The sequence below is a fragment of the Solanum verrucosum genome, unplaced genomic scaffold (genome assembly GCF_900185275.1).
Source record: "Solanum verrucosum unplaced genomic scaffold, falcon-dt-bn FXZP01000060.1, whole genome shotgun sequence".
Taxonomy (NCBI): Eukaryota; Viridiplantae; Streptophyta; class Magnoliopsida; order Solanales; family Solanaceae; genus Solanum; species Solanum verrucosum.
In genome coordinates, this window is record NW_026020129.1 from 2,394,576 (window position 1) to 2,417,781 (window position 23,206).

Here is a 23,206-nt window from a genome sequence, read left to right on the forward strand (position 1 = left end):
TGCATGTCGAAACATAACTTCAAGTTTAAAGAATCACAACTTCAAAAACTCACATTTTCAAGTTTCAACTTCAAAATCTATAATCAAACGGGAGTTTGATAATGCTCAACTCAATTTGTATATTGTAAATGAGGGAAAGTTTCCAATGATAACCCATGAAAACTCAGCCTCAAGCTATAAGGCTGTTGTTTTGACATGGAAATGATATTATATAGATATCTAAATAAAGACTAATAAAATAAAACTTTGCTTATCAAGGTGAGTTTGCAGCAGACATGCTGCTACAAGCTTCTCTGCCTATGCACCACACTCTTCGGCTTGGCGTTGCAGTTACTGAACTTAACCTTGATTCAGCAAACTCAATATCTATATCAGATGCATTGGTACGACGAGAATCACAACAACGTCCATCTGTTTTATTCATCTGATCAATCAACGAGTGCCTCACACGACTAGCCATGGGACTATCTGTCAATCCTGCAATTCTTATGCCAGGAAGGTGGCATGAAGCCGCGGGAGAATTGGGATTGCTCAAAATGTCTTCTTGCAGAATCTCTCCTATCCTAGTCAGGATGCTGAATGCCAAGTTCAACAGAACACGAGAGTATGCTTCAAGAATTGAACACCCGATATCCTACAATGATAAGAGAAGAACAAAAACAATTAAGAACACATTAAGCAGCCATGAAATACAATGACTCGTTTCGAGTCTTGATATTCTGGACATGGTATACACGCCTCATAGCACTAGGGAGACACAATATAAGCTAAGCAAATAATTGCCAATACTATTGTTTGCTAGGACCATTTATTGAAGACTCTCTAACTAGGTCTTGTAAATTGGTAATATGTCAATGTTTCTGACCTCCCGAACCCACACTATCCGACCCACTACTGTAAGTACGGAATGTACAAACAATTCAACATGCAGCACACAGATGATATAGCTTTATCAACAGAAAGATTCTAGCTTTCTTTTAAATTACGGAGGAACAGTTCCCCTCATTTGAAAACCGCCATTCACGTTCTATTCCTCCCCACTAATAAAAAAGATTGAGAATCTCGAGAACTGGAACAAAAATGAAGTAATGTTTATCACAAGGCTCTCCTTTCTATATTAATTCTATCTTATGGATGTAGCTAGTGGGACATAATTTTACCTTGCCATACTGGATCTTTGTGACATTGAGGAATGTCTGAGGAAGGTTTGGGTATTTATTCATGAGTTGCTGCAGAAGAGCTTCTGCTCTGCTCGATAACACCTCAATCTTGTCCAGTTCAGATATTGGATCTTTTTTGAAAGACCAAGATGTTCGAGCTGGAGATTTTCCACAGACATGGTCAGCTACTTTCTCTTTCCATGCAAGTATTGCAGCCTCCAACCTGTTAACAGCTTCAAGGGCATTGTGTTCAGATCTTACGTTAAGGAAATTGAGCATATCCTCCACAGATGTTGATTCCGCATTCAGGATCCTATAAAGGTCCTCCCCAAGACTTGTCCTGCCAGACTGTTAGAGTGAATGGATTTTGTTACTCGGTTCATATGAACAAAGAAATACATTGTAGCAACTACAAAATAGCTTCAGTGACATAGCTCACTTGCCTTTGGAAGTGCTTCTTTAATGATTGTTGGAACAGGCATTTCAGACAAAACATTTTCGTTGATAGCTTTAGCTGCCTTGTATATTTGATTCACCAACTTACCCTGATTCAACAATTTGTTTCTTTCAGGGTCAGAGAGCCCAGCTATGGGTACCTGGGGTGACGGAAGCCACCATCTTTTGCTCTCCCCAGCACTTCTACTTCTTCCTTCTGCTCGGCTACCCACTTCCGTATACCAAAACTCAGTATTAACCATTGAATCCAGAGCTTCCTAGACATTTCAAGAAATATAATATTTAAAATTAGAACCAAATTGATGCTTAAAAAGAAATGGTCTACTTTTCTAGGATTAAAGAGACCACCTACAAGAAGCATGGAGTCCAACTTCTGAAGTGCTGGAAGATTCATATGGATGTCTGCACGAGCTTTTGGAACCATGATCTGGTCCAACAGCAAGTTGAGCTTACATTAAACTTTACTATGATGAAATACATTTATTTAGTGAATGGCTAAAAGTCACAGATACCTCCAATTTCTGGCCATTAGAACCAGTTTGTTTAGCAGGAACCAACTCAATCATATGGTTCGTAGGAGAGAGCAACCACTCCATTTCTCTCTTCCATTTCCTCCTCCCATCCTCTGCAAGTGGCTCCAATTTCCAAAGTTCCCCAAACACTGATGCTGGAAATCAAGTAACAGTATGTCAAATCAGGAGGGAAAAGGAACAGTAATGGTGGTGTAGGCCATTAATAGAGCTATTTTATTGGCCTGTTAGACCTTTTAATTGTAACACAAAGAAAGAGTTAGGCAAGGCAATACTTGAGAACAAAACCAAATTAGCAACTCTTATACCTGCAAGATTTGTAATGGCATTTGACAGTGCTAATGCAGTGGAAACCCCCTTGCTTCCTCCAGTCACATCCTCCCCCAGCAACAACTTTGCAAATTTTTCTTTCATTGTTTCCAAATCGGAAAACTGGGTTGTATAAGCCGGTTTTTCTTTTACATAGTAATGTTTTGGGCTTGCTGAGAAATCCCACTCCTCAGATCCCTGATCATCCCTCTTCATTGTTGTCCAGTGAGACGAGAAAGATCCAAAAACATTATTGCTAGAACTGCTGCTTGAGTCATCATCATCCAAGGAATCTGTAACACCTCCATCACCTCTGCTAGTGACACTTTGATTGTCATACGGCCGACTGTTCAAAATACTTTCAAGGCCATCATATGTTGTAATTCCTGAAAGTTATATTAATTTTAGTAGTGATGGAGGGAAGGGTAAAGGCTAATCCAAGACAAAATATTTGTTAATAAGATATAACGAGAAAATCGAGTACGGGCCATGATGCTTAAGTGTTGACTGCAAGACGGAAGAATAAATAAAATGATCACAAGAACATGCACAATTTATATGTCTTTTAATTAAAGACTTGCAGAAGATTTAAAAATTTAAGCATCTTAAATGTGCAATTCGACTATGTTACTTATACAGCATGGATGTTGCACAAGCATGACACTACTACCAGCATATTTAATTTGCAAGTATGTGTATGTTCATATTCTTGTCACTGCAAACTATTCTCTTTGTTAGATATATGAGAAACAAAAAAATGATCAGCTCAATGAACAAATTTGTCAAATTACTCCTTGACAAGAAGTAGGATGACTTAAATGGTAAACCAATAAAATATCAATACAGATGTAGATCTTCAAAGAAGATCAATTACTGAAGCACACAATTCCTACTTTTCTGTTGAATGTTATTTGCCTATATTCACAAGAAATAAAGATGACTAGATGTGTATATCAGTTAGCTCTACGTTTCTTTTTAAAATAGTAGCAGTTGATACAAACAGATGCCACAAACTGAAATGAAACTTCCCGAAGTAGCAGTTGATACAAACAGAAACTTTAAATCATTTCACAAAAGGAAAGCAGGCTTTGTCCCCTGTGTAGTTACTTCAGGTGTTGCATGAAATTGTAGTGAAGCTTTTAGTTTCAAAGAACTACTAGAGTTAGGTCCACCATTTTACCAAGCATATTTTAATTGTAGACAAGAACCAGGGAAAACTACCACAGATCTCAGCATGGAGAGCTTAATGATAAATCACTACCACAAGTGAGGTTCTGGGGAAGATATAGTATATGCAGACCTTACCCCTACCTTAGGAGGTAGAGAGGCTGTTTCCGACAGACCTTGGCTAAAAAAAAAATATGCTTATAATTTCATAATATAAGAGTATTCCTCTCCTTCCCATCTATGAAATTATTAAAATAAAAAGTAGAAAATTTCAAAGCATAGTTCCTCCCATGTGACTTATAATTTCAAAATATGCCTAACTAGTGCTGGGTCCCACCCTAGGACTGTTTGTCAACTGAAAAAAAGTATATTTTTCAACCTTCGGCAGTTTCAAGCCATTGATCCCAGCATTTGAGTTGTTAATTTACTGAGACTAAAGCATTCACCAAATAACTAACATGGCAGTGTTCAGATTCAAGAAACATGTGCTTCACAGAAGTCAAAGAAACTACACTGAACATGTAGACAAACAAGGTGGTTAGTAAATGTCGGATACACAATCTAAATATTAGCATTCACTTATAAATTTATTGGCATTTACCCCTGATATTGTGCTAAACTATCCATAAAGATGACTAAGATATCATTAACGTTGTTAACTCCCAACGCAGAACTAAATAGGAAACTACCCAAATTTAGAAAAAGTTGTGTTCATGGCACATTTGACTGTTCATTTAGGAGCTCTAAAGATGTGGCAAACCCCCCTCCGGATACACACTAGAGTTCCGCTAATCCCTGCTTAAGATCAACTAAGTTACTTCAACAACATGAAACATTAATTTTCTATTCACTGTAAGATGCAAGTGCAACTACTTGATACAGTTACTTGGCATTTATTCTGTCATCTACCTTCTACAGCTTTCTTTTTAAAAAAAAAAAATAGGTAAAAATATTTCTGTCATCTACAGTTTTCTGAAAGAAGCATTAAATCTGTAGGGCAATATTACTTTGAATGCTCTACTACTCCTATTATGGTCCAAGAATGGAAGTCATTACCTTCCTACTGACATAAACGTGACCGATATTAAATATGTCATGGTCAAAATACATATGCTTTAAAATGGAGAGCCATATCACAAGAGCATTGATGCATAGTAGGACCCAACACTCATAGCTTCTTTACAAAATGCTCTCTCATATCAATGATAGTTCCCTACAATGGTCTCCACAATTCTTTCAAGGGCGTGGACAACGTCTGGTCCTTGTACCAAATTGTAGATAATGACTCTTAATACAAGCCCAATTTATAGCGTTATTTAATTTTGCTTTTGAGATGCAGCATTATAGTAACTAATCTATTTGTTAAGTACATTACCAACAAATAGCAATCATAGGAATGTTAATGTACTCCATTTTGTATGACCCACACCTAAAAACAACCCCAGTAGAGAAAACACTAGAGATTGTTGGAGCAACATTTTGTGGAACTTTTTGCCCACCCAACCGACATATTCTTAAACTCTAACAACTATCCCTCAATCCGAAGCAAGTTCGGATCGTCTATATGAAACTTCATTGTCTACATCGAGCCAAATACAAAAAAAGAATATTTGTAACTAGTAAGAGGGGTAAGCTTACTCTGATTTTCATCAAAGTCAATGCTGATCTCTCTATCTCTTGTACAGCAGGCAAGTCTACTCCTCATGATTACCATCTTTAGCAATCTTGATTACCCTTTAGACCAAAATGTACTTCAGATAACTGGAAATTATCTCAAAAAGATGCTGTTCAACAAACACCTATGATAACCAAACAGTGAAAATGTCAGATGGCAAGATACAATTAATGCAACTGTTATCATTTTGAAAATAAGGCAAAAAAGTCATCAAACAAGGAAAATACATTAAAACTCTCACACTTGTCATTATTATTGTGCTTTGAAGTAAAAGCTACCACACTAATCCTCTTATCCCCAGAAAGAAGTGGAGTAAGAAAATGAAAGCACTTGAATATTTAAGCTCATCCACAATTTAACCAAACCAACAAAAACAACATACCCCCGTGTAATCCCACAAATGAGGTCTAAGAATGGTAGCATGTACGCGAACATTTAAGATAGAGAGGCTGTTTACGATAGATCCTCGGCTCAACAATTAAACCAAACCCTTCACTAAAATTTGTTCCTGAATTTCAAAACCAAACACCCTTTTAAAGTTCATTAAAACTGATTACTATTTTTTATTGTTTAGTTACATGTAACTCTCAACAAGTCAATTTTAGCTAACTTCACAGTCCAAGCTTCCCATTCCAGTGTGCCCCAAAAGACAGAAATAAAAAAGTAACAGTTCCAAAAACCAATCAAAACAGAATACTTATCATATATGGTCCATAAAAAATTAAAGATTTGTGACACCAATCATAGTACTGGTCCCAGTTTTCTAAGGCTCTAATTTGACTCAGAGCTCAAAAATACTCTTCTTAAAATGTGAGTCCATCATAGTCACTGCTCGAGCCTTGAAACAACAAAAGCTCAGAAAGAAAAAGAAAACCACTTTATTTTACTACTTTAAAAATAGTTAATTATTTTAAAGAAAAATAAGGATTTGGGTGTAAAAAGAGAACCTTTTTGCGTAATAAAAGTAACTCTTTTCAGATGAAAAAGTCATAAAAAAGATTTGGATAGTGTCAGAACCTTCAGATTTATCATTATGTGGATTCTTTTCTTTTTCACATATGTTCAAAATAAAAATAGAAAATCAAATTAAATCAAGAAAAAACTACTATAGAAAAGTTGAATCTCATTGAATCTAAAACCCCTTCATGAAAAAAAAAAAAAAAAAAAACTAACAGAAGGCCAAAAATAACAAATTTGCAGCCCCTAAACCCCCAAAGGCAAAAAAATTGTTTTTTTTCCTGAGCTGATTTTGGAATTTGGTCTGGTTAGCATAAGGTTTGATCCCCCACCCATCCCCATGACAAGAAAATGAAGAAAAAAACAAGAAATGGAGAGTGAGAACAAAAGCAAGAACAGACCTTTATATGATCAAATGAAGATAGAACTTCATTCATCTATCCTCTCTGAAGGATAAAAAAAATGGGGTGTCATTGAGAAAGAGCTGCATTTATATATCTACAGATTCTTGATACTGAAAAGTAAAGATTGGTTTTTTTTTTCTTTCTGGTGAGAAGTGTGAAAGAGGTGGAAAATGAAGGTATGAAAACAGTGGTGGAAATAGAAAAAGAATGCAGAGAAGACAAGATTGGAGGAGGAAAGGAGGAGATAGTGTGTGACAAGTGAGGTGGAGAGTGGGTAGAGAGAATATTTTACTAAGTATTGTATAGTGTAACAGATTTTTGAGTCAAGACAAAAAGAGGTACATGGATTAAAAAAATGGAAAAACACCAAAAGTAACCCCAACAAGAAATGGTCCATAAATATATTTTACTTATATAATATATATTTGACATAAATTATTAATTTCGTCTTCATAAGTCATAACTAACTAAATTTAGATATACTATGATGTAAATTTAGATTACCCCTAATGTAACGGCTTAGCCCGTTAATGATATTATTCGCTTTGGGTTAGTATTGAGATTTACCCCGCCTTACTGAGATTTGTCTAAACCCGTTAAACTTTGACCCACATCAACAAGGCTGACACAGGAGTGACTCTGATACCATTTATAACGGCACAGTCTGTTAGTAATATTATCCGCTTTGGATCAAGATCCGCACGACTTTAAAATGCATCACTAGTTGGTAAGATCTGCTTACTTATATACCCAACACCTCTCATGTGCATTTGCCGATGTGAGACTTTTTATCGTAAGAAGGGGTGTCACACCCGATCTACCACATGACATAGCTAATGGTCTCAAACTCTTGTAGGAGTGTGGAGCTCTTAATAAAAAGTCGAGAGAAGTGTTAAAAAACACTCCTAAACTTAGCGAGAATTTAGGAGTGTATTTCACTCATGTTGCAAGATCAAGGTGTATTAAAATTCAGTTAATTAAATTAATAGATATTTTTAAAATTGTCAATAATTCAGGGGTGTTTTCAATAGTTCTTCCATCAAACTATCATCATAAGCTTAATGACTTTGTACAAATTTTAAATACCATGTGGTTTATTATGATAAGTCGAATATTACTCTTTCTCATTTCAATTTATATATCTTATTTAAACTTGACATTAAATTTAAAAAAGTTTGAGAAGCTTTTTTAATCTTGTGGTTTTAATTAAAAATGTGTAGAATGTATCAAAATATTATTTAATTTGATAGTCATAAACATATCACGTAAAAAATTAAAATTAAATAATTATCAAAAAAGGAAATGAATATATTTTTAAAAACGAATTAAAAGAAATAAATTAAAATACAATAAATATTTTATTAAAAAATAAAACCCACTCACTTCTTAAACTACTTTGTAGAATTGTAACACAGCATGCTGAAAGCATTTTACAGTGTACTTACTGGATTTGCTATGTGTTTGTGATGAGGTGATGATGCTACTATGAGAGGAAGATGTTATATTATTATTATTTTATAATGTAGAGAGAGGTAGATCGGTTGGATTTAAATTAGTTCTTATGCAAGTTAATTAATGTAATTTTCTTAAAACGAGATTAAGGAAATCTACAAATAGTTTTAGTCAATGAAATTTAATTTGACTACTCACTTTTGAGTAAAATTAAAAAAAAGACAGTCTGATCACAAATTACCACTCCCTCTGTCTCAATTTATGTGACACTTTTTCTTTTTTGAGAGTTAGACATTTTAAGTTTGACCGGGAATTTGCGCATGAAATCTTCAATTTTTTTCAATGAAATTTATATATTTGTAAACTACGTAAAAAGTATTATAAGTCACAATAATTGATAATTCAAAATGTTTAAAAGATCTATGAAAAACTTACGGTAAAAAATAGATTTGTTTGATTTTCGAAATCTGAAAAGTGTCACGTAAAATGAGACGGAGGGAGTATAACTCTATTAATGAAAGTTGAAGGTTCACTTTCAAGTAATTATCTATATACTAGATACAGGTGCCCGTGCTAGCACGGGCCCAATATCTTAATATATTTTTTATTTTAATTTATGTGATATATGTAGAATTTAGAAAGTTGAATAAATTTAATATGATTTTTAGATATATAAGTGGTTAATTATTTTTGGTTGCACAAATTTATTGTGAAGAGGTCCATTAAGATGTCTATAATTAAAGTATTTTTCGTCATCAACCGTTAATTCTTTACTCAAAGTAGTTACAAGATATAAACAAATATTGCCGACATTCAAAATAATAAAACAATAACAAAAAAATATGAATTTAAAACTAAAATTCATAGCCAAAACGGATTCCATAATTTTGAAAAAATTATACTAATTAAATTATAGTAGGAAAAAAAGTATTTTGCTTTAAAAAAAAATTCGGAAACACGCTGAAGTAGGCAAGTCGACTAAGACGTTCCTGTTTCAGCGTGAAATCTTGAATTTAAAACTAAAAGTCATAGCTAAAAAGAATTCCATAATTTCGAAAAAATTATACACTAATTAAATTAAAGTAGAACAAAATAAATATTTTTTTTAAAAAAAAATATTCTGAAACACGCTGAAGGAGGAACGTCGATTTTAAAAGTCATAGCTAAAATTGATTCCATAATTTCGAAAAAAATTATACACTAATTAAATTAAAGTAGAACAAAAGAAATAATTTTTTAATTATTTTTCAGAAACATGTTGAAGCAGACACATCGACGGAGAACTAAAAGTCAGAGCTAAAAGGATTCTATAATTTCAAAAAAATTATACACTAATTAAATTAAAGTAGAACAAAATAAATAATTTTTTTAATTTTTTCCGAAATACGATAAAGCAGGTACGTCGATTTTAAAAGTCTTAGCTAAAAAGGATTTCATAATTTTGAAAAGATTATATAGTAATTAAATTAAAGTAGAACAAAAGAAATAAATATTTAATTTTTTTTTCCAGAAAGACGCTGAAGCAGGCACGTCTCTGTTGACGTGCCTGCTTCAGCACTAACTGTCTCTTATATAATAAGAGAATATGATATATATAATTTTAGGATTGTTGAACTTATTTTTCTTTTAACAAATATCATATAATATTACTTTAGTTAAGAAAATAATAAAATCTTTAAACAGTTACCCTGTTTGAAAAATTGACTAAGAATATGAATTTTATTTCTTTTAGAATTATAATATCACTCAATTATTCTTATTTTTTTCAAAATATACATAACACAATAAAAACATATTTCTCTCCTAATAGGTAGGCATGTCACGTTATTCTTTTTTCTAACAATATTTTTTTAACTCTTTTAAATTATCCATATTTTATACCCAATAAAAAAATATTATTATTCATATTATTAGAAATGCCGTGTCACATTAACAAGAAAATTTTATGCATGATTAAGAAAAAATTATCTAATATCATCATCTCTCTTCTTGATCCACGTAGCCTTCAGAAAAAATAAAATATCAAAGATTTAAAAGTTGAAGGGGTTAATTACTTAAAATATTAAAGTAATATAGAAGTAAAATTATATTAAATATATGAATTGAAAGAAAGACTAATATAGGATAAAAAATTTAGAGTTGACTTCTATCCTAAAAATTATCCGGGGCAAAATGAACAAGTGGATCATCTTTTCAAAAAAAGATCTTTATAAAATAAAATAAAACAATGTTATATGAGGTTATTAATTTATAAATCCTCACCGAACATATTCTTTTGTTGAACTTCATTTCAAATTAATATTATACAATTTAAAAATACAATCGTAACAATAATATTAATATTCCTACTAATTAGTACCACTTGTGTTTTGGATTTTTTGTAATGATTCCTCCAACATTAGCTATTATCACATGGACTCTTCAAAACTATCCACAATACAGTAACTTCATTTTCAAGATTTATCTACATGTATGAGATTAAGGAAAAAACTAGTGTCTACATGAATATGAAATTCCAATAATTTGGTTAGTAATTCAATCATTTTTAATTACTGAAAAGTTTGTTTGCCTTTTTTAAAAAAAATAAAAAATTCTAAATTCTCTTGTATCACATTGTTTTTTACTTGAATTTTGTTATATCGTATTAATTGTTTCTTAAATCATATCATAGAATATCTGTTAATTATTCATTATATAACAATCGATTTGATTGGTTGCATTATTACCAATTTTTTCTTCTTCATTTTATCTTTATTTATTATTTAATAATCATATTTTATCATTTGTCATACTAATTTTATATCAATAATAACTCTAATCCGTCTCCTATTTTTTAAAATTTTTTATAAGATAATGATTTTATTCTTCAAACTCTTGGTGTACAACATGATATAATAATAAAAAAACGATACAATCTATTCAAATATTAAATTTATCAAAATAATATGATACAATACATTATAAAACACTTATCATAACCAACATAACACTTTATAATTATGAAAAATAAAATGCTGAAACTACTTTTTATATATAATTGATGATGCCATATTAGCAAAGTATGGAAATAGAAGTAACAACATTTTGGTGAACAATTGTGATCAACCACCCTCTTTTGTCCGGTTGGCTGTTCGTGAGGATCTTCGTAACAAGTAAGCTATTTGTTTCGTTCACTAAAATGATGTAAACTCTTAGTGCTAATTAGAGACGGAGCTAGGTGAAGGTTTGGACAAACCCATTAACTTTTTTGTAGACTCTATATGTATATTAGAAAATTAAATGATATATATTTATATTAACTTATGAATCCCTAACAAAATTGATTGACAATTCTGTGATAAAGAAGGTGTGATGAAAATGTCTTTCACTAGTGTTGTGGATTCAAACCCCATTAACAAAATTTTCTCGAACCCCGAAACTTCTAATCCTAGCTTCGCCTGTCACTGCTAACTCCTCTAATATGTGTATTTTTTGTAAATATTTAAGGCTATAAGACTAAAAGAGATGTTGATATATTTTATGTATCTTTAATTTAAGATAATAAGATTAAAAAGTCTTCTTTATTCTGTTAAATTTTATACCAAATTAAAATTGCACAATCAAATTGAAAGGAAAAAAGTAAGAATAACATTTTTTACTTAATAAGCAATAATATTGGCCCCATTAAAAAAAGTATGTATGTTCATTTTGAAAAGTTAATTTACCAAAAACTTTACTAGTTGTAAATAAGATGATGCAAGTGTGATGTGACAAAACTTAGTGGAAGAATTCGAAAATCTAAAATATAGTACTACTACAATTATTGAATGGGAGCCTCTTTCTTTCTTTCCCTTTCACAATTTGTTTTTTTCATACCTTCATTTAATTTCAGCCATTTATTTATAATAATTGCGTATGGCAATTGTTACATCATATATTTGTTTTTAGTGTAAATTGTTTTAGGTTAAGGTTCGGACATCTATTATCATTTACATTCTGTTTGAATCATTGTTACCCATTGTTTAATGTATTGTATTGTATTGTACTGTATAGTAGGTACAATGTTTGGCTAGACTGTATTGTTTGTTGTTGTTTAATAACATTTTTATTGTTTGATTTGATTATATCGTACTGTATTGTAATTTATAAATTTACTAAAATGCCCTTAATTATTCTAGGGTAGGAGGTTTGATTGAGATTAAATAATAGAGCAACTTTCACATATAACAAACACAAAATTCATATTTGTATGCTATAGCAAACTTTGCATAATTGTGATCCATATCAAATATAAATATGTATATTTCTCTATACATATACAAAAGAAAGCAGTTGTATAATCTGCTTTGGTATACATATACGAAAACATCAATTGTATAAAGTGAGAGAGGCGAGTGAGCGAGCGAGATCTGGGAGAGTGGCGAGTGAGATCTGGGAGAGTGGCGAGTGAGATCTGGGAGAGGGGAGAGAGAGGAGAACAAAAATATATGTATATATACAATTTTCATGCATTTTATACATTTGCGTTTTTGTATAAAGTGAGAGAGGGAAGTGAGAGAGCGAGATCTGGGAGAGTGGCGAGTGAGATCTAGGAGATGGGAACGAAAATATATGTATATATACAATTTTCTCTCGCTTTATACAAACACAAATGCATTTTATACAATTTGCGGTTTTTGTATAAAGTGAGAGAGCGAGATCTGAGAGAGTGGCGAGCGAGATCTGGAAGAGGGGAGAGGGGGGAACGAAAATATATGTATATATATAATTTTCTCTCGCTTTATACAAACACAAACGCACTTTATACACTTGCATTTGTATAAAAAATGAGAGAGGCGAGGGAGAGAACGAGAGTGGCGAGCGAGATTCACCAGGAGAGAGGTTAAATAGCAATAGTTTGCTATGGGGTACAATTAAATCAAACTATATTTATAGCATTTAATTTGAATTAATAGTTTGCTATTATATACAATTTTTCCTAAATAATATAGGGTAGATGGTAAAATAATATCATGAAATATTAAATAAGGATATAATTATAAAAAGAAATTAAGTAATAAAGAGAGCACACCAAATCGGTTGTTCCATAAAATGGGAGATTTCATTGTTACGTAACAACGAAATTTAACAATACAATACAATACATTTTAAGTAACAATCAAAACAAACATTGTATGTATGGTAACAATACAATACACTACAAATGACAATACTTTTACAATTTTTGAAGTTATATTTGGACATATGTTTTATTTGAAAAAAATAATAATTGAATTTTGTGAGCACAAGTCCAAAAACTAGTCTAAGCCAAAATATGATCTAATTTGATGGCCAAACAGATATTTTGAACACTAATTATCTAAATCTAATTTAAAATCTATGATCAAACATTAGCTTAATCAAAAGTTTCATCCTTTGTATACAAAACGTTATTCATTTTATACTCATTTTTTAATGATTTCGGAAGCATATAGGAACAAAATTTGTATGCATTCTCCCTCCCCGGACTCTATTCATAGAACTATGTTGAGTATATTATATATTTTTTTTATATAATTACGAATCATTGTTTGATGGGTAAAGTAATAAAATAAATATGTCACTTGTATACATAGACAAATCAAACGAAATTTGTCTTAGCCAAATTAAAAATTCTGTGTCACTAATGTTTCTTGTAATTTCTCAAAATATTACTCTTGATATTCGTCTTGATAAATGAGCTTTTCTTCATAAACATAACTATATGATCTATAAAAGTAATTTTTAACATCAAAGCCCGTCTAGCTCAGTTGGTAGAGCGCAAGGCTCTTAACCTTGTGGTCGTGGGTTCGAGCCCCACGGTGGGCGTTTTTATTTTTTTCATCATTTAATTACAATATTTTTAGTTTTTTTCATATGAAGAAGGAATTTAATAAGTTACATATTTTAAAGGTTTCTTTTTTTTTTTTATGACAAGGAAGACCCGCAGCCGCTATCCTTTAGGTGCGCACAGGGTAAAACCCCCGCTCCTATGCAATAGCTCTTTTAGAACCCTATTTTGTATTTTTTTTTATTAAAGGTAAAAGATGCTCTTAAATACTAACTAAAATTTGATGTAACGTCAAAAAAAATTGTAGTGACGGTATCTAATAACTAGAGTTAATTGAAATGCAACTATAGGATATATAGCTATAATACACGCGTACTTAGAAACATTGTTCCCTTTCCACAATAAACTTGAACTAATCACCTTTTACCTTTAAAAAGGGTGGGGGTATATGTTTACTTGGAGACTTTTGAAATTGGACCACATTATATATAGCTTCTTTTTTTTTTGTATTTTCATAAGTGACTGTTTTCACAACTCGAATTTATATGAATTGTTAGTGTTTAAAATAAAAGGTCTTGATTTTAAATCGTTGGACTTTTTCAACCCTTCATGCTAAATAAGTTGATTATTTATTTAACTATATTAAGTCAAAATGATTGGACTAATTTCTTTTCACCTGTTCTATATAATTAGAGGCTCCTCAAGAAAAATTCTCAACTAAAAGTAGTTAATAGTGATAGAGGCGCCCATTTAATTATTAGTTCTATGTACTGGTAATTTAGTAGTCCTAAGTAAATTATTTGATTAAAAAATAACCCCACATTTAGTGTCAACTTCAACATCAAGGACATAACTAGTAATCTTTGAATTTCCTTTGATTGACTTAATTAAATGAGGTTAGTATTGTCATAAATTCTTTTAGTTGTTAGATGCTCAAAATAACTTATTTTCTTTTATGAAAACTTGATAACCTTTGATACATTACATTGCACATCATTTTTATTTTTGTTTTTCGTTAGCGCAACTATATATATATATACTAGATTCTTAAGGCCCGTGATACGGGCCCAATATAATCGTTATTTGACAAATATTAAAATGTATTTCTATAAGCATCCTGATCAACATTAATTAATATTGATCATGGTAAAAAAATTAGTATAAAAAAAATCAAAAAATAGCCATCAAAGAATATAGCGCATCATTGCATGGAATGATGTTTCTCCTTTCCTAATTAAATATCTTAATTTTGAGTTTTTGATATGAATTTTTTTTTTAATAGGGAGCACTATATCCAAATGGGCCCTATTTCAGAGCACATTAGAATTAATCGAACTCCAATATGAATATCGAATACTAAATAAAAAATATTAAATTAAATTAACCCAAAAATATTATAAAGTTTAATTGATATTAACGATGGGTAGATTCATTTTTTAGTTGTAAAATTCTCAAGTCTAGTATTTAATTTATTTATTTATTACTATAAGACACAAATTTATTAGGATTCAGAGTTAATTTGTCTATTAGATTGAATTATATCTTATATAAAAATCATGAATCATTATGTATTATCATCTTGAAATCTATCCTATTCATTTCAATTAATCTGTCATATTTTTTTTATAATTTGTTAAAAAATAATGTCCCTTTTTTTTTCTTAGTTTCAACTCCACATAACATATTTAAGATCACAAGATCAAAAGGCATTTACTATATTTCACATATTTTAAATTTAAAATCACAAGATTCAAACATCTTCCTTAATTTCTTAAACTTCATCCCAAGTCAATATAGAACAAACACATTGAAAAAGAGAGATTAAGATTTTTATTTATCACTCATACATAAAAATTAGAACTAAGAAACATGTTTCACTATCACATGAAGTTATATATATGCATAATTTATCTTAATGAACATAATTTTTTAGCATGATACAAATGTGTTTTTGGTTCTCTTTTTTCATGCACAATAACTTATAGGAATATGTATTTTTGTTATTTTTATTAATTTAGTGAAAAAATTTCAAACAATCTCAAACATAAATGCATTTTCTCTATTTTAAAAAATATATATTTAGAATTAAATGTTAAATTAACATGATATTTTGATACATATATCATTACATATCATATTGATTTCCTTGTTCAGATATTTTATCTTATTCCAAAATTTATTCATAATTTTTAAAATTACTATTACGCATTTGCTATTTTTGTCATCTCTTTCTAAATATTAATCTACTTAAATTTATTTTACTTCTCTAATTAATGTATTGATTTTTCATGTGTTTCGATTCTTAACTTCTTATTTCAAACAAAAGAATAGCAATATTAAGTAAATAAAGTAAACAGTCTACTATAATTAATTAAATATTATTCTGATTAATGTTAAAATTTAAAATATTCTATTATCCAAATATTCTTATCATTAATGTACGTAAATTGAACACGAAGAATACTTATTATTTCTCTTCAATATATATTTCACAAAATTTTAAAACTATTTATTTAAAAATTTAGTGAGACTCTTAGTTTACTTTAATTTCATTTAATTTATCTATCCTTTTTTTTTTATGCTCCCTAATTAAATTTTTTTTATTTTTTCATACATTTTAAATCATGTTTGTTTCTTTTTGTATTTATTTTAGTGCAATAGGCAAATGTGTTAATGTAATATAAATTGATTTAAAAAATGGGTCCCACAATTTTTAGCTAGTACGACTACTTTTGATATTTTTTATGTTTTTCATGATAGGAAGTACACGTGGCCATCATAGTAATAGCAACTTGGTTGGGTATTTGAGAAATTCAATAATTTTGCAGTTTGTACAACTATTCTAAGCTGATAATTTTGATAAAATGACAAAAGTGCCCTTGGTCGTCCTCCTCATCACATTTCTATATAATAGAAATATATATATATATTATAAGGCACTACAAGACACAACAACTAATTGGGGTGCACTAGTTTAAATGTGTGCACATGATTGGCTAGTTTCAAACTTGCAATTTCATAGTGCAAACGGAAGTTCAAAATTATCACTTCACGTAACAAGTTTTACCTTAGTTTAGATATTTAATCCATACTTATATGTTAGTATATTAATTTTACATTTTTGTATTTGGTAAAACTACCATACGGATCGATATTGAATAACCTGCTTTAACTAACATGCACTAGCTGTTATAGTACATCCATCGTATTTAAATCCCGAGTTAGCCTATGCTTTCACTTAAGACCTATCAACATCAACAAACAAACCAATCAACCTTAGCCTTTATATAACGAAATATCATTCTCACACGTATTATTTATAATGGACCGTTAATTATTCAAAATGAACCCATCATATCATCATATGTATATATGGCTTAAGTCATCTGCAGCCCCTTAAATTGTCTGCATATTTCACTTAAACACTTCAACTATAACTATTACCTGTTGAACACCTGAATTGTTCAAAAAGTATACCTATTAAACACAAAATATTGATGTGGCAAAAAAAGTGTTTTACACTTCCGCTGAGCACGTGAAAAAACTTAAATAATATTTTATTTTTATTTTTTCTTAATACTTTTTCTCCTTTGAGTGCCACTTGGCATTTAAATAATTTAACTTTAACAAATTTATATTTAAAAGTAATACTAATTCTTTTTTTTTTTTTAAAAAAAGAGCCCCCACCCACCCCTATAAGTCGTCTTCTCCATGAAGACCACTGCACTCCATTTTTTCTCTTTTCTTTTTCTATATTCTATTTCTTTTCAACATTTATTAAAAAATAAAAATTGAATCAGCTAATTAAATTTGGAGGAAAAAAAGAAGAAAGAACATCGAACTGAAAAAAGTTAGCCGATCGACGTTGTAGACAATAAAATTCGCGTCGAGAAAACAATAATCAAGAACGGAAAATTATGCAACAATTGTTTTATTGATTTAAGTGCGAGTGTTACAATCTCTATTATTCCTCTGAATTCGCCTTTTAACATATAATTCAAGGGCTCTTGAGCTTGATCTTGAACCTGAGATTTATCTCGATCTTGATCTCTATCTTGATCTTGATCTTGATCTTGGACTTGAACTTTATCTTGATCTTGACTTCTAGTTGAATCCAAGGGCTTCGAGCTTGATCTTGAATCCGACGGTCTTGATCTTGATCGTTCTTGATCTTTATCGTTCTTGATCTTGATCGTTCTTGAGACTTGAACGTTCTTGAATCTTGAATGCTTGAATTCTTGAACTCTTGAACTTGTAGAGAAATCTGCAGCTTTTGATCCACGAGCTTTCTCTAGCTTCTTGTTAAAATTCTTGGTCCCCTTTTCTGATTTATGAAGACCCCTATTTATAGTTTTAAAATAGAGGATTTGTGATTAGAAGAGGACTCCTTTCGGCCAATTAAATTTAAGTGACATGGCATATGGGCTTTATGGAGCGGGCCTTAATTAAATTCATATTTATTGAATTTAAATAATTAACTCAATTATATTAATCCATAATATTTATTTGGACTAATATATTAATGAATTTAATATAATTCCAATCATTTTATAAATTTATATTTAATAAATTTTAAATGATTACAGACGTCCATCTCGGTCACCTTTGAACAAATATTACCATTCAAATTAAAATGTAAACCCACTAAAATTATCAAATATAATATCAGATTGATTCAATAAAATTAATTTAGGTCCTCTTGATTTCTCTTTGTTATCGATCTCAAGACGATTGACAGTGTCTTTCTTCATCATTCTTGTACCAGTCTCTTTGAATATATCGATCTCACGTATTAGGAATACAAAAGAATTATGTAAGCAATTAACAAAGAATTGAATTTTGTCCTTTGAGAAATAAAATCTTGCTAGGAAGAAGATGAAGAAGAAAGGGGGATGGGGTAGGGTTGGGCTACTCATTTATTTTTATTTGGCTTAAGTCATACACGGCCCCTTAAAGTTGTCATCATATTTTATTTAGCCACCCCAATTCAACCTTTTACCTATTGAACACCTACACTACAATAAATTTGTACCTATTAAACATTTTTTGATGACATGGCAGCATGTGTGTAATACACACACAAGAAGAGTGTGGAAGTCATCATTTACTTTTTTTAAAAATAATTAAAGTAACATCTCCTCTTCTTCTTTGACTCAACTCAACCACCATTGCCACCAACTTTCCGCCATCGCCATTCTTTCTCCGATCATCTTCTTCCCCTTTTATTTTTCAAGCCATCGTTTTCTTCCCCTTCTTTCACCACGCACCACCGACACCATCAATACCTAAATCTATTGTTGTCAAAAATAGAATCAAATTGTATCAAAAATAATTTTGACGGAACTCCATTTTTTTGACGAATCTGAAATTATTTCTTCAAAATTGTTAAAAAATTTAAATTCAAAAAAACTCACAACATAGAAGAAAAAAGGTATCAACAAATTTAAATTAATGTTTAGGAAAATAGTGAGATTGGGAGAAATATCAATTACAATATTGAATAAGATTCAAGGAGAGGGTGGGTGGGAAAAAAAAAACTCATCCTATTTATCTTTTTTCTTCTTTTTTGGCTTTTTTTTTCATTTCTTTTCATTAAATAATTTGTTTATTAATTAAAAAATTCAATCATATTTACTCTTCTAATTATATCTAATAAGTTACAATAAAACCTCCATCTATTTACATTCCCTACTTAAATAATATGTCTCTTCAACTTATTTCTAATTATTTTTATGGTTTACACAATCTATAAATAATAATTATTTATGTTCAATGTTCATTTTCATTTTCATTTTCTCATTCTTTCTTTTTATTAGTATAGTTTTTTCCTCTTTTTTTTTTCTTCATCTTTTTTATCAATCATGTACTTAATAATGTCACCATATGGTCTTCATTTTGATAAAGATCATAGATATATTCTTCAAGAATAATCACATGGATGTTCACATTAGTTTGGTACAAGTTCATCAAAATGAAGAAGGAAGATTTCATCAAGAAGATGGTCATATTAGCACAAAAGTTTGAATGATTTCCAAATATTTTGAAGACTCATTCATGTATTGTTTGATTTCAGTTAATATTATTCTATTATTTTTTATTTTATTTTGATTAGATATATAATTTCATGTTATTCAACAAAAAATAAATTATGAAACTTCACTAATCATCATATTAGAAATCTCAATTATCATTTTTTACTCATTTTACTTTGCTCTTCTTCTTCTTGTTATTATTATTATGTGAATGAATGAAGATGAAACTTTATACGGTTTTATTTTTGTGTATATCTGTTTGTCAAGTTCTAATTAATATTTTAATTTCTGTCATAGTTGGAAGATATAATATTACACATGATACAGTTCTCATAGTTATTGCATATTGCTGCCCCTAAAAATATATGATATGGTTTGTCATATTAAAAAACAGTCACAAAATAAATTAATAAATTATCTTTTTAATATTTTTAAAAAATTTAATTGATAAACAAATTATTTAATGAAAAGAATGAAGAAACAATTTCCCCTTAGTCACATTAATTATATTAAAACTAAAAAATGTTATTTCTTTAACTTCTCTTAATTATTGTAAATGAGAAACATAAAAAAAGTGATGTGACATTTATCTTTTGTCTCCTTTTTTTTTTTAAACCTTTTTTCTTATTTAAATTAATTGATTTTTTGTAAAAGTAGTTTACTTAATTAAATACAAACAATTAATTATTAATGAAAGAACATTTACAACAAAAAAACTCTTCACATACTAATTTATTAGGAGTAACTATCCATAACTCACACCTTTCTAATTTCCACTCTTAAAAAATTAATTTTCCATTTTATTTTCTTTTTTTAATCTTCTTCTAATTATAAATTTTAAACTAACAATTTTTTTAAAGAATATTTTAAGTTATTTTCTCTTAATTATTTAATTACAACCAATATATCTATCTATATATAAAGTTAAAATATTAGATATAAACAAGATGATGTGGTACCTTTCTATATTTATCTTTTTTCTAAACTTTTTAGCATTTTTTTTTTTTTTTTCACCGGTGTGATATTTTAAAAAATAATTCCAAAATCTCCTCTTAAAATAATTACTCAATAGTATTATTCTCCATAATTCACATTTCTAGATCTCTGTAACTTCTATTTTTAATTGGTAATTAAAGTTAAAATATTCAAGACTTCAAAACCTTTACCCCCTAAATTAATTAATGTGCAAGTTATGTATTTTATCTTATCTTACTTAGTAGCTACAAGTAACAATTTTAAACTCAAGGAGATTTACTATAGAGTTTTGTATTTTATTAGCATTATTTTTTTTATATATATTATATATTTATAAGAGTATACTAATAGTTTTGGTATATTGCCATCGTTTTTTTTTTCGTTGTATAATAATTATTATTATGTTGCTATTCTTTTTATCTTGAATGTTTGATTTTCATACTAGACTCACGCTAGATTAAAAAAATTAAGTATAGTATATTATTAATTGAATAATGCAAATGTGATATTCCTATTGGATTGTTTGTGTAGTGTTGATATGATATCTCAATATACTGAAGATGATTTTCACCAAAATAAAAATCTACCGTTTATTATTTTACAAGCAACAGATTCTAAAAGATGTAAATTTTTTAGATAAAATAATATGGTTAACATGACTTGAAATTAGTGATATATTTCCACTCTAGGAATTTTAGTAATATATATATATATATATGACATGTTAAAAAAGTTAGAGAATGTAAATTTTGAATTTTATTAAATTATTGTTTATCTATTTATTTAGAGTAACTTTTTTCATAATTTTTATGAACACCGTGAAATATAACTCCGTCCCAAAAATATAATTTATAATTTATTGAAGACGCACAAACAGCAAATTTTCTTGAAATTATTTTTCTTTCTTTACACATTTTTAAAGATAACATACCAAATAGATTATACGAAATCAACTATATTTAAAGTACTAAAAGCATAGGTAGTGGATTATAAGTTGAAATATAATTTATTGGGTTTAATGGTAATAATATTTGACTCAAAATATTTTTAAAAAAATTATTCATAAATCTAATGAGTCGCGCGGATGTGTTTACTAGTTAATTAATAATATGGAATTTAATATCTTCAAGTGGAGCCTTAAGTTGTGCACCTATTTTGTAGGCATTTAGCACTCCATGCGTCACGGTGTGGGGGGAAGCTAATATTTCGTTAACGGATTTGGCTGAATCAATCCCTAATTTTAATATATACCTTATAAATATATTAAATAATTCATTTAATATGTTATCTAAAAATGATATTTTAATTTAATAACTCACGAAACCTCAATTTTTTCCACGTAAAATACACGTTTAACCATAACTATAAATTCCAAAAATCACAATTCAAAAAATTTAAATTTTAAATTTCAACTTTAAAATTTTTAATCAATGAAAATTTATTTTTTCAGAAATTTGAAATCACAAATTTAATTTTTCAAAAATTTGAAATCACAAACATTTTTTTTTTTCTTAAAAGAAAAAGGGGGGCCAGGATATAAGGAAATTCTCAAATTGTCGCATCTCGGGGCGCTCTCGACCCATCATTATATTACTGCCACTTCACTACTAGTAGCACATTTGAATTTTGGTTACTTTCCACAATAAACTGAGCGTCTCGATTAATTTGAATTCACATTTTAATATCGTACATAATGTTCAAATCTTTATTATATAGATAATTTTATTTTTAAACTTGAATATGAAAACTCTAATTAATCGTGAAAGGTCTTGTAAATATTGAAATTTTGTGGGACGACTTTACTAGATGTGTTCAATTCGAATTGAAATATATTCAATTTCAATTAGGATTTTTGGAGGCTATCCAACTCAAAATTATAGTTCATGCCTATATAAAGGGTATTATATTCCCTTTAAGAGACATTTCGAATATTCCGCAAATGTATAGATTATTCATTAAGCGATCAAAACCAAATCATTTCGAAAAATACTTCACTAACGATCCTCAAATCATGGATAAATCTTATGAGAGAGAAGAATCAAGGGAGAAACATATGTTTATGAATACAATTATGTTTTTTCATCTATTACTTTAAAATTTATTGCAAACACAAACAGGTCTAACCAATCGTTAAAAGATTAAACTATAATGGCTCATTTGAAAATAATTAGAACCTTTTTCAACTTTGAAATGTTTAAAATACAAAACACTACACTGCTCTATGTAAATATATACACTTTATGGAGAAAAGGATGTTTAAGAAATCAACTTCATTATGTCCCTAATTCCCTACAAGTAGGA

General features: G+C 29.3%; 1 protein-coding gene and 1 non-coding gene across 2 annotated transcripts; one reads left to right on the forward strand and one right to left on the reverse strand.

Moving 5' to 3' along the window:
- Positions 1–78: 78 nt before the first annotated feature.
- Positions 79–6,888, reverse strand: LOC125827023 (rop guanine nucleotide exchange factor 14-like). The gene is made up of 8 exons (XM_049506381.1): positions 6,656–6,888; positions 5,261–5,421; positions 2,455–2,841; positions 2,129–2,283; positions 1,969–2,043; positions 1,604–1,873; positions 1,161–1,508; positions 79–634 (listed from the first exon to the last, which is right to left on the reverse strand). Exons 2-8 carry the CDS (start codon positions 5,334–5,336, stop codon positions 254–256), a joined length of 1,692 nt encoding a protein of 563 aa, XP_049362338.1. The 5' UTR covers positions 5,337–5,421; positions 6,656–6,888; the 3' UTR covers positions 79–253.
- Positions 6,889–13,863: 6,975 nt separating this feature from the next.
- Positions 13,864–13,936, forward strand: TRNAK-CUU (transfer RNA lysine (anticodon CUU)). The gene has a single exon. It is a non-coding gene; the product is annotated as a tRNA-Lys (tRNA).
- Positions 13,937–23,206: the final 9,270 nt, after the last annotated feature.

Bases quoted from the DNA above. Each gene is read 5' to 3' on its own strand.
- LOC125827023 (XM_049506381.1), bottom strand. From the start codon at position 5,336: ATGGTAATCATGAGGAGTAGACTTGCCTGCTGTACAAGAGATAGAGAG. The intron at 2,044-2,128 runs GTATCTGTGACT...CTGTTGGACCAG, and splicing joins CTAATGGCCAGAAATTGGAG to ATCATGGTTCCAAAAGCTCG. The intron at 635-1,160 runs GTAAAATTATGT...TTATCATTGTAG, and splicing joins CAAAGATCCAGTATGGCAAG to GATATCGGGTGTTCAATTCT.